Source organism: Pituophis catenifer, unplaced genomic scaffold (assembly GCF_029215685.1).
Source record: "Pituophis catenifer annectens isolate HBS135680 unplaced genomic scaffold, rPitCat1.0.hap2 SCAF_9, whole genome shotgun sequence".
NCBI lineage: Eukaryota > Metazoa > Chordata > Lepidosauria > Squamata > Colubridae > Pituophis > Pituophis catenifer.
Window position 1 is genome coordinate 25116107 of NW_027256889.1, and position 12734 is coordinate 25128840.

At 43.6% G+C, this 12734-nt stretch overlaps 1 protein-coding gene across 1 annotated transcript in view; it reads right to left on the reverse strand.

Moving 5' to 3' along the window:
• Positions 1-12734, reverse strand: part of COL16A1 (collagen type XVI alpha 1 chain) — a 286423-nt gene that overhangs the window by 187267 nt on the left and 86422 nt on the right. The window contains exons 7-8 of the mRNA XM_070949755.1: positions 10460-10540; positions 8346-8480 (exon numbers count right to left, since the gene is read on the reverse strand). Of these exons, the coding sequence (XP_070805856.1) occupies positions 8346-8480; positions 10460-10540 (216 nt within the window). The remainder of the gene's footprint in view (positions 1-8345; positions 8481-10459; positions 10541-12734) is intronic.

The following is a 12734-nucleotide window of genomic DNA, read 5'->3' on the forward strand; positions in this document are numbered from 1 at the left end:
GCAGGCAAACTCTGTCCATGGACCGGAGTTCAATCCTTTTTTTTTTTAAATAAGTTTTTTTATTTTTATTTTTAAACAAACAATTCATCATTAAATCCAATTTTTTTTACCACCGGTTCTGTGGGCGTGGCTTGGTGGGCATAGTGTGGCTTGGTGGGCATGGCAGGGGAAGGATACTGCAAAATCTCCATTCCCACCCCACTCCAGGGGAAGGATACTGCAAAATCTCCATTCCCATCCCACTCTGGGGCCAGCCAGAGGTGGTATTTGCCGGTTATCCAAACTTCTCAAAATTTCCGCCAGCGGTTCTCCAGAACCTGTCAGAACCTGCTGGATTTCACCCCGATCATTAATCAGTGTAATATCTGGGTACAAATTTTTTTGTGTCATCATATTCAACATTTATCATTTTCTTAGTACATATTTATCTTTCTTCTTACATTTAAATTTAATGTATTACAACATATTTTCCCATGTTTCTTATTTTTACATTGCCTATTGTCTATATTCAGTCTCTATCCATTGATAAAATTGCCCCCATCCGATTCTTCCTTCCCCCTAATTGCTAATGTTAATCTACTCATTTCTGCACATTCTAATATTTTCTTAATTAGCTCTCCCTTTGTAGGAATCTTTTCCAATTTTGTGTAAATACCATTCTTGCTGCCGTTATTACATGTATAATCAAATATGTATTTTCTTTACTAAATTTCTCCGGTAAGATATCCAACAGGAACAGCTCCGGTTTAAGATCAATATTTTGCTGTATCATTTTCTCTAACCAAATTTGAATTTTTGCCCAATAATTTCTCACTTCTGGACATGTCCACCACATGTGATAGTACAATCCAGAGTTCAATCCTGATGGGAGTCAAGGTTGACTCAGCCTTCCATCCTTCTGAGGTGGGTCAAATGAGGACCCAGAGTGTTGGAGGCAAAATGCTGACTCTGTAAGCCGCTTAGAGAGGACTGTAAAGCACTGTGAAGCGGTATATTAGTCTGAGTGCTATTGCTACTAATTTAGCAACTGCAGTAATTCACTTAATTGTAGCAAGAAGGTCGCAAAATCGGACAAAATTCACACAACAAATGTCTCATTTAGTAACAGAAAATGTTGGGCTCAGGTGTGATCATAAGTCGAGGGCTACCTGTACAGAGCCAAATTTAACATGGCAACCTCCATTGTTCTCCACCCCACCCCCACCCCAAGGTCTTCTTTCCAAAGGCTTTATATACTTTTTAGTCCCATTAATGGGAGGTGGCTGGATGGAGTCACTGAAGCAGTAGGCGTGAGCTTAAATGGACTCCAGAGGATGGTAGAGGACAAGAAGGCCTGGAGGAACATTGTCCATGGAGTCGCGATGAGTCGGACACAACTTTGCAACTAACAACAAATGGGAGGTAGACTTCCCAAAAAGGCTGGCCAGAAAGTGAAGTTGCCACGAAATGACCCCATTGCCTCCACCAACTGCATGGCATGCTGAGATATTAACTGCTGCGAATGCAATAAATCCATATATTACGTTGCTGCTTTTAATCTGTTCTTTCAACTGGGTAGCTTTCCTTCATCTGTCATATTAGTGGAATTAGGTTCTCAGACTGCTCGGTCTGGGCTGACATTCCTTGCTCTACCCTGCTTCCAATTCCTTGCATTCCATCCCTTTAAAAAAAAAATGCACATTTTTTTCCTCAGTCAGATTTGACAGCATAAAAATAAAACCTCCAAATTGGTCGCAAATGTTCTCCCCACAAAATCACACAGCTGAGTGTGATTTAATTCCACCCTGCTCTTTCTCCCTATTAGCCTATTTACCCAACTGTTGGGGGAGCTGAAAAATGAGATTTCTATCAAAAGAGCCATTAAGTCAAAATGTACCCAGCAGTGGGTTAAACTTATGCCAAATATACACCAGTTTCAGATTTTTGAATCAAAACAACTTGTTTTGATGAAGCAATGGCCTGCTGCAAATGTTTATTGTTTCTCTATTAGGGTGTTTGCCAGGACACCTCCAGAGTATAACTCCCCTTGTTTTCCTAGGAGGTGGCCATGTGAGTCTCTTAACGCAAAACCAACCAAGAGTTTTGTATCACTCTCAAGCAGGGTTTCTCAACCTCAGCTGGAGGTTGAGATGTCTAATCCAATCAGACTAGAGCTGGAAGGCACCTTGGAGGTCTTCTAATCCAACCCCCTGCTCAAATAGGAGACCCTATACCTGTGATGGCTAACCTTTTTGCCGTCACGTGCCAAAAGCTTGGGGAGCGTGGGGGGGATCATGCATGTGCATGCCACACCCATAATTCAATGTGCTCTGCCCTGACATGCATGCACTCATGACCCCCCCGCTCCGCCTGTTTTTGGCACGCGATGGTATGGTGGGCCAGGTAGGCCTGTTTTTCACCCTCCCCAGGCTCCAGAGGCTTTCTTGGAGCCTGGGGAGGACGAAAATGGCCTTCCCTGCCCCTCTGGAGGCCCTCACGGGGCTAGAAATGGCCCGTTCCCGACTTCTGGTGGGACCGGAAGGCCCGAAAACCAGCTGGCTGGCACGCACATGCTCACTAGCTGAGCTAGGGCAATGCTCGCGTGCCCACAGATATGGCTCTGCATGCCACCTGTGGCACATGTGCCAGAGGTTCGCCATCACGGCCCTATACCATTTCAGACAGGTCCAGTCTTTTCTTGAAAAACTCCAGTGTAGGAGCACCCATAACCTCTGGTGGCAAGCTGTTCCACTGGTTAATTGTCCTTATAGTTAAGAACTTTCTCCTTAATTCCAGGTTGCTTCTTTTCTTGATTAGTTGCCATCTGTTGCTTCTTGTCTGGTGCTTTGGAGAATAGCTTGGCCCCCTCTTCTTTGGGGCAGCCCCTCAAATACTGGAAGACTGATATCATGTCCCCCCCTTTCTTTTCTCTAATCCCAAAGTGGATGTAGCAGCAGCTGTTGTGGGGCTCAGGTCCTGGAGTTTGCTGCAAGTTCAAAGGAGCTCTTCAACTCCCAGAATTCCCCAACCAGCATGAAATCCAGAAATGCATGAAATCTTAATGTTGCTGAGCTTGAGAAACACTGCTTTAAAGACTATTTTTATTATCACATGAACTTTTGTGGCTCCTCCTCATCTGAAACATGTCAACTAAACGTACTGATGTGATAATAAAATAATTTTGTAGTTAAGGCTCTGTAAGTGTTCTTGCATCTCTGGGGACAAAAGAACCCTTTTTCCCCCTGTCCCCAAAGTGATATGAATTAGTGATAGGAGTGATCCTGTCCAATCAGGGATGATGTAATTAAAGGGACATTGTCCAATTTGTTTGATGTAAAGTTAACCCCTGCCTTCAGTAACTGGGCACTGATTTAGATCAATGTTGGATTTAGATAGCTCTTGAATTCCTTTCAGCTGAAGCCTGAATTTAACCCCTCTGGGAAATCATAGCAATCTGAAATTTATACTGAACCTTTTAATTCAATTTCAGTTTAATTTTAGATTGTTTTATATTTATCTTTTTTACCATTTGTAAATTTCTCAGATTCACATCAGTGAGATTGACAGTACTGTAGATAAAATTTATAAACAACAATAACAATAATAACAGCCAATTGCAAAAGGCAGTTTTACTTGGTACAGCTTACATTCAGTGACAATACCTTTAGCACCCTCAAACAACATCACCTGCCTATCCTAGGTCCTTGGGTGGATGAAAATGTAACTACAAGAATACAGTAAAAATGTTGCCTGTTTTTTTAAAAATATGCAATGGCCTCAGAGCCACTATTTTGACTTTTTTTTTTTTTACCATAACCTGTGAACTTCTCTGAACCCAGGAAATCCTGACTTTAGAAGATAATATTTAACAGATTAACAGAGTTGGAAGGGACCTTGTAGGTCATCTAGTCCAACCCCCCCAAGCAGACCCTACACCATTTTTGACAGATGGCAGTCCAGTCTCTTCTTGAAAGCTTCCACTGATGAAGCTCTCACAACTTCCGAAGGCAATTTCTGTTCCATGGGTTGATTGTTCTCACTGTCAGATAATTTCTCCTTATTTCAGGTTGAATCTCTCCTTGTTCAATTTCTATCCATTATTCCTTATCTGGCCTTCAGGTGCTTTGGAAAACAGCTTGACCCCCTCCTCTCTGTGGCAGCCCCTCAGATATTGGAAGACTGCTACCATGTCTTCCCTGGTCCTTCTCTTCGCTAGACCAGCCACGCCCAGTTTGTGTAACCATTTATCGTATCTTTTAGCCTCCAGTCCCCTCATCATCTTTGTTGCTCTTCTCTGCACTCTTTCTAGAGTCTCAACATCTTTTTTATAGTGTGGTGACCAAAACTGGATGTGGTATTCTAGGTGTGGTCTTACTAGGGCTTTATAGAGGGGTATTAGTACCTCACTTGATCTTGTAGCTCAAGGTTGAACTGTGAGGTCCTTGGTGCTCCCTGAGCTTGGATGTATGTTTAAAGGTATTTCATTACTTCAGTCAAGGAACTGCCAATTCAGATAAACAAGCTAACACTAAACAACAGTAATCAAGGAACTATCAAGCACCAATGATGGCAATACAAATAGCACTTATATAACCCCCTATGCAGGCAGTCCTTGATTTACAACACTTCATTTAGTGACCATTCAAAGTTACAACAGCACTAAGAAAAGTGACTTATGACCGTTTTTCACAATTGCAATCTTTGAAGCACCCCCATGATCATGTGATCAAAATTCAGATGCTTGGCAACTGTTTCATACTTACGACCGTTGTTGTGTCCCAAGGTCATGTGATCACCTTTTGCAACCTTCTAACAAGCAAAGTCAATGGGGAAGCCAGATTCACTTAACAGCTAGGTTACTAACTTATCAACTGCAGTGATTCATTTAACAACTGTGGCAAGAAAGGTCATAAAATGGGGCAAAACTCATTTAACAAATGTCAGAAATTTTGGGCCCAGTTGTGGTCGTAAGTTGAAGACTACCTATAGTGCTTTCTCAGCACTCTCTGAGTGGTTTACAATGTCAGCATCAACAATCTGGAAGACTGGATCGAACTCCAGACTGTGGGCAGAATAAGCCTGCAATAGTGCATTCTAACCATGTTCCTCCCCAGCAGGGGTGGGTTCTAATTTTTTTTACTACCGGTTCTGTGGGCGTGGCTTATTTTGTGGGTGTGGCTTGGAGGTCATGTGACTAGGTGGGCGTGGCTAGCTGGTCAGAGTTATTTCTGGAAGGTCCTCGCACTTATGACCAAGTCCTCGCACTTAGGACCCAACTCATTTGTTTGCTTTTAACACTGATCAGCTGTAGGATGGCCCTTTGAAGCCCCTCGGCAAGAGTATAAACAGTTTTTTTCCCTCTAGTCATCAGCTGGGACTCAGGAGGCAGCAATAGATTGGGGGTGGGACCAAATAAAAGGTAAGAATAACGTGGGGGGTGGGGGGGTGGGAGGGCGGGGGGGAGAACCGGTTCGGTGACCTCATATCGTCACTGCTACCGGCTCGGCCGAACCAGAGGAACCCACCACTGCTCCCCAGCCTCCTCATTGTCCGACTCCGCTACCAGCTCCATAGGCTGCTGGTGGACCACAACAGCACCACCAGGGCTCATGATGATGCTACCTAGTTTGGTAATGAAACGTCTACAAGGAAACAACCAAGCTCAGAGAACACCAAGGACCCCACAATCTGTCTTTGTTTATCTCGCATCAGCACCCTATCCTTTGTAGCTCTCCAACAGCCACAAAATTGCCCTGCTGCCTTTCCCTCTTTCAATAGTGGAACTGTTACAATGCCCCCAGGTTTTTCAAAATGTATGGAAAGCGACTTCAAAGGGAAATAGAACATATTTCATGTTTAATTATAAAAATCACAGAGAAGATGAGGCTGGGAACAACAGGGGACACTTTAGTTCCATAGAGGGGTGCCAACGCTGCTTCCATCATCCTACAGAAGCTGAGTATTTAGAGAATGGAAAAGCAGGGCTGGTCAGGCCAAAATAACCAAATGTTTCCCATACAATATAATTCGGTCCGATTTAACCTCATGACTGTCAAAATAAATCAAAGCGACATCTTGGCTCTCTGTGCGCAGACATCCCAAAAAATCATTCTGTGGTGCACAAAGCGAAGGCTCTGGATTTCCACGAGAACAAATAATGAACCTCAACATGGGTTTTTTTTTTATCTAGCAGCTGTCAGGGCAGCGTTTCCTCAACCAATCAGAAGAGATGTGGACTTCAACTCCCAGAATTCCCCTAGCCAGCAAACAGAGCTGTTCACCTGCGAGGTAGTCCAGACAGGAAGCCCAACAAAGAATGCCAGCTTTATTTTTACTATAAAGTTGCATTAACAGTTCTTGCATGTCTGAAAGTTTTTATTTATTTATTTTATTCAATTTATATGCTGCCCCTCTCCGAAGACCCAGGGCGGCTCACAATACACTCAAAAAATCACTATAAAAACACTTAAAAATTAAAAACCTTAAAGACATTAAAACCCATTCACACCATTCATGGCCGGATCTCGTCAGATTGCAAAGCAAGATCAACGGCCCCAGGCCTGCCGGAAAAGCCAGGTCTTCACCGCTTTTCGGAAGGCCAATAGGGTGGGGATGGTCCGGATCTCAGGAGGTAACTGGTTCCAGAGAGCTGGGGCAGCCACAGAGAAGGCCCTCCCCTGTGTGCCCGCCAGCTGGCATTGTTTAGCTGACGGGACCTGGAGGAGACCAACTCTGTGGGATCTTACCAGTTGCTGGGAGCTATGCGGTAGAAGGAGGTCTCGAAGATAACCTGGCCCTGAGCCATGTAGGACTTTAAAGGTAATAACCAACACCTTAAATTGTGACTGGAGACCAATAGGGAGCCAGTGCAGCTCGCGGAGAATTGGTGTAATGTGGGTGTACTTAGGTGTACCCACGACAGCTCATGCGGCTGCATTCTGGACCAACTGTAGTCTCCAAACACTTTTCAAGGGTAGCCCCATGTAGAGCGTGTTGCAATAATCTAACCGTTTTCTCCCTTCTTTCCTTTTACCCTCCATAAAACCAGGGAGGGTCGCTTCTGAAACACCTCCTCCTTCCTTCTGTGGGCTGAGATATATTTTGGAGATATTCTCCAGTCTGTGAGTGTGTCTCTCTCTCTCCCTCCCTGTCTTCCAAGGTCATTCCCAATGACTATTACAGAAGCCCAGTTTGTGGACTTTGTGCCAGGCTCAGAAGCTTTCTGGTTAGTGAACACCATATCTGCCATTTCACACATGTGGTGGGAATCTACTTACAGTAGTACCTCAGTACTCCACTCAGTGGTCGGTTTCAACATTTTTTACTACCAGTTCTGTGGGCGTGGCTTGGTGGGCATGGCATTGCTTAGTGGGCGTGGCATGGTGGGCGTGGCAGGGGAAGGATACTGTAAAACCTCCATTCCCTCCCCACTCCAGGGGAAGGTTACTGCAAAATCCCCATTTCCTCCCAATCAGCTGGGACCTGGGAGGCAGAGAATAGATGGGGGTGGGGCCAGTCAGCATTTTTACTACCGGTTCTCTGAACTACTCAAAATTTCCGCTACCGGTTCTCCAGAACTGGTCAGAACCTGCTGAAACCCACCCCTGACTCCACTGCTTCAAAACTTGTTGAATTTGGTACTCAATGCATTTTGATATAAAAATGTTGCCCTGGTACTCATTGTTTGTTTGATACTCACTGCACTGCAGTAGGAAAAGGGAGACAGCCACAGCGAAACAGACAAGAAATCAACCATGTTGGGAAGGTTACTGACATAAGAAAAGGGACAGACAAGAAGTTCTTCCCAGCCAAAACAAAGGGTCATGTGATAAGACATGTGGTTTGTTTGGCATTCATTGTTTTTAGTACTCGTCATGCCTCCCAGAATCAATCAATGACCAGTACCGAGGTATCACTATATCTATTTATCCATCTAATCAAAACCAGCCAACTTTTCGTGAAAGCTGAGGACACATTCACAGTGAATCTCTTGTTAGGTTATGGCAAGTTTCATTTAAAAGAAAACTGGAGGGCCTTGGGTCACATGCTTAAGCAGCATTGTGGGAGTTTGAGCATGACTTCGCTCACTCCCATTTTATGTCGTAGTCTTCAACGTAAAATAAGTCTGTTTATATCATCACCTCTCTTGGTGTCATGGCAGAGGTAAGATTTAAGTGAAGGGCTTCCATGGTTTTTTGCTCTCTTGCCCATTTTAATTCATAATATTCATAACTGTTACCTTGAGGCACAGCACAGAAGGATCCATAAAAGCATAAAACCCAAGAATAAAAGTCAGTTCACCCATCCAAGTGGGCCAGAGACAAAAATCAAAACACTTAGAAGAGTAGCAGCTTGTGAAGACAAACCTGCTTGTTTTGAGGTTCTTCTAGGCAGAAGCAGCGTGTGTAAACTTTGCCTTCTGTTTGGGGATTGATCTCAATCAATTCATTGTTCTCCATAACTTCTACATCCCGACGTGTTTTGGAGGCTTCCGGAAAACACTGTTGAAATGGAATCAAGAATCAAAATAATACAGAGACGGAAAGCATTTGTAAGTTGGTATGTTCTTAGTGGGTTTGGAAATGAGAGGCTACATTTTTGGGATTCAGGATTTTTAATTCACAACACTTTTAAGAAGTTGTCTTGGTTGTCTGGTTTATTAATAACTCTTAGCCACCAAAGAGAAAACAAACCCTGTTATGGTGCAGCCATATGATCCATGAACCCAGCTACTGTCCTGGGTTAGAAACCGATGACAAATTTTAAGGATAAAGATGAGTAGAATTGTGATGACTGTCTTGATTTTCTACTAATAGACAAAACTCACCAGTGCTTACTTCTGATTCATCTCTAAGACCAATAGCAGTTTTGCAGATATCCAGAGATGGCAGCATTGAAAATGGCAGCAGTTCAAAATACAAATTGGTCCACGTTAAAGTCCACATTGAATACAATGGTGTGCCCATGAAGTCAGATCCCCATTTAATTGAAATTCTTGGCTGTATAGGTAGTCTTTGACTTACAACATCTAGTGACCATTTGAAATTACAATGGCACTGAAAAAAAAGTGATTTATGACCATTTGTTCTGTCCCCCCACCTCACATAGGCAGACACACGAGCAAAAGATGTCTACCAGTAATTTATTTTTACAAGCTGACCTGAATCCTTTGGCAGATAAAAGCTCTGGCAGCTATTTTCCAAATGCCTGCCAAGTTTCTTATCACCTCTAGAAACAGGAGTCAGCATATCTGTAGTCTGTTGCTGGGGCAACCAAGAGTTCACAAGGCACAAAAGAGTAGTCAGAAGTCATTCACAAAGTCCAAGCTTTAATTCCGAAAGATATCCCACCCGAAGCTCACGATATGCAGTTTTTGTCTGTCACAGAGCCTGCAGAGCAACCCCACCCACTTTTATCCCCAATGGGGCATGGCTCAGTGACTCAGCAATCTCTGGCCCTTCCCCACCTCTTCCTTTGCTGCACACGCCTCTCCCTCCGACGCTGCCTGGGATCAATCCAAGATTGATCTTCATCACTCCCTATTAGTGGGTGCTCCGACATGCTTTCCTCCTGGCCTTCAGCTGGAACCTGAGGTGTTGCCAGAAAGGAGGGTCCTGGAGTGGGAGGCCTTGTCAGTTCCTCCCCATCACTTTCAGAGTCATCTTCCTCCGTGAGGACAGGCTCGGGAGCCGGAGTCACAACACCATTGTTCATATGACCATTGCAACATCTCCATGGCCACATATTCAAAATTTAGACAGTTGGCAACTGACTCATATTTATGACGGTTGCAGTGTCTTGGAGTCATATGATCGCCTTTTGCAACCTTTTGACAAGCAACATCAATGGGGAAGCCAGATTCACTTAGCAACCCTGTTACTAACTTAGCAACTGCAATGATTTACTTAATAACGGTGGCAAGAAAGGTCATAAAATGGGGCAAAACTCACTTAACAAATGTCTCTCTTAGCAACAGAAATTTTGGGCTCAATTATGATCGTAAATTGAGGACTGGCTGGGGGATTCTGGGAGTTGAAGTCTACCCATCTTCAAGCTATTGAGGTTGAGAAACTCTGTACTAGAAGCTTCTACAGTAGAAAGCCCAGAGATCAAGACAGATCTCCCATGCACCTAGTAGTTACAGGAAAACTAGCCCCATGCCTTATAGTTGAATGAAATAGCATGCTGCTATTTTATTCTGAAAAATAATAGACGTGGAATATACTGTAAATAATAGACGTGTAACCTAGACAAATCATTCAGACACTTTTGGGCGTGGGTGTGGATATGTTTGCACATCCAGACATAATACTCTAGGAAGATTGTCCATTTATGTTTGCAGATAAGCATCTGAAGATTCTAGGGTAACATGGAAAGAGGCAAGAACATTCCCAAAAGACATTCCGCAACCCTTCCAAGTCATCCATAATTAAAAGTGTCATTTTTTTTTTTTTTTTGCAAAGCTTTAACAATTACTCACCCCATTGTCGGAGATCTCACAACATCCCTCATGCATTGCCATGGCTGGGTCACAGTAGATGTGCAGCTGCTGAATGTCAAACTAGGAAATAAAAACAAGCATGCTTTTAGGTCAAAATCAAAAATTCCAGATTTTCTCCTTCAGGTCCTGGAGAAGAATCCCGAGTCACCTTTCACCACTGAGTATGTGAGAAATGTTGAGTTTCTCAAGTGGCTTTTTCACCACAGATGTCTCAGCACTTCACACTGTCTTTGGATAGAATTGCAAAGTTTTGGATAGAGAGCAAAGTCTTAAGCCTGAATCCTAGGTTTTGTGGGCTGCAGACATGGCATCAGGCCAACGGCTCCAATCTCAGGACTATCAGCTAATCTCAGATATCTTGAAATATTGATTCCAGGAGGCTTGCTGGACATCTATTTTGAATCAGAGGAAGAGCACCGATCCTGATGAAAAATATGTACATTTCCCCCCTGCCGCCCCTCGGTTCCCTTAGATTTCAAAATCCCTTCCTTTTGACTCTCTGGGAAAGGAGCATGGCCCTGATCCAAAGTGAAAAAACAAAACAGGCCAATTTCTCCTGGTTGTTTCTTATCTCTCAATTCTTTCAGCCCTTGAGTCACGTCTCTTTGGAAGCTGCCTAGATATCAGGCGTGGTCTCATACGGATCAGCAGCCTATGAGTCATGAGCCCCCCCCCCCGCCATGACTTCACTCGTATTATAAGCTGCACAAGTTCTGGCAAGGGGATTTCTGGACCAGCCTGCCAAAAATGACAGCATCGTAGGCACCATCGCTGTCTTCTCTTCCATCCATCACCACAAGCCAGGACTACATGCTGCTTTTGGGCTCTTCAGGATCTGCCTAAAATTGAAAGTAAGTCTTTTCCCAGCATGATCCGACTGAATCTCTTTAGCAAGATTTACTGGGATGAAAAGGTTGGGACTGAAGGAATTCCAGCAACTGAACTATTTCCCTTCTACAATCAACGCATCTCCTTGAGGGTAGAGATTTCTTCATATTCTTGCTTCCCTATACAATGTTTGTATAATAGTTCTTCAGCCACCATTTGTAGTAGGCTTCTTCTACAGGATGCCTTGTGAATTCTGCAAAGGATGCTGCGCTTACACCCTCAACAGGTAGCAATGACATCAGGTGGGGGAAAATTACCATGAAATTGTCCAACATACTCCAGAGTTCACTATCCAGGATTTGTGACCTCCTGCCCAGTTGACCACCATAAATATTATGGGTGAGCCAACCCCAGGTTTTAATCAGCCCTCCTAACAGAAGCTGCAGAAAGGTTGTGTATGTTCTTTTTGGCTGTATACCTAATATTTGGAATCTATTAAAATATCAATAATTGTTTGTTTGGGGCTTGGCTAAAGATATGATCATACAATCAGTGGTGAAATCCAAATTTTTTTACTACCGGTTCTGTGGGTGTGGCTTGATGAGCATAGTGTGGCTTGGTGGGCAGGGGAAGGATACTGCAAAATCTCCATTCCCACCCCACTCCTGGGGGAAGGATACTGCAAAATCTCTATTCCCACTCCACTCTTGGGCCAGCCAGAGGTGGTATTTGCTGGTTCTCTGAAATACTCAAAATTTCCACTACCGGTTGGTCAGAACCTTTCAGAACCTGCTGGATTTCACCCCTGCACACAATCCTAGAAGGAGAAATCTTTGTAAGAGTGGATTATATTGTTCACCAATATTTAAATGAAGATTAGGTCCTTTTGGATGAAGGGACAAGGAAAATGTCCTTCGAATACTATCCTCAAATGTTTTGGAGTTACCAATTTATCATATACAGTAATTAGCCATTTAAAAAAAATAAATAGAATCATAGGACTGGAAGGGACTTTGAAGGTCTTTTAGTCCAACCCCCTGTCCAAGGCAGGAGTTTCAATTAATTATTAGAATAATTAATTATCCACCCAATTAATTTTGAGGCTACGCTGCTAGGGCCTCTCTAGGAGTCTGGGGAGGGCAAAAACAGCCTCCCCCCCCGGGAGGTCCTCCGGAGGCCAAAGTATACTTTTATCTTCTGCTAATTAGTCTGATGCAAATTTTTATATAGAACTCACACTCACCTACTTTCTAGCCTGGTGTCTCAACTACTAAACCAAACTAGCTGGATTATAACAACATTCTAAGTTAAGCTAAAATAGTGTTAGCAATTCCATGTTCACCTAGGATAAGCTACAGGTACCTAATGTTGATGTGAGAGATGGTGCCCACAGGGGAGGGGGGGGATGAGTGGGTGGGGGATAGGT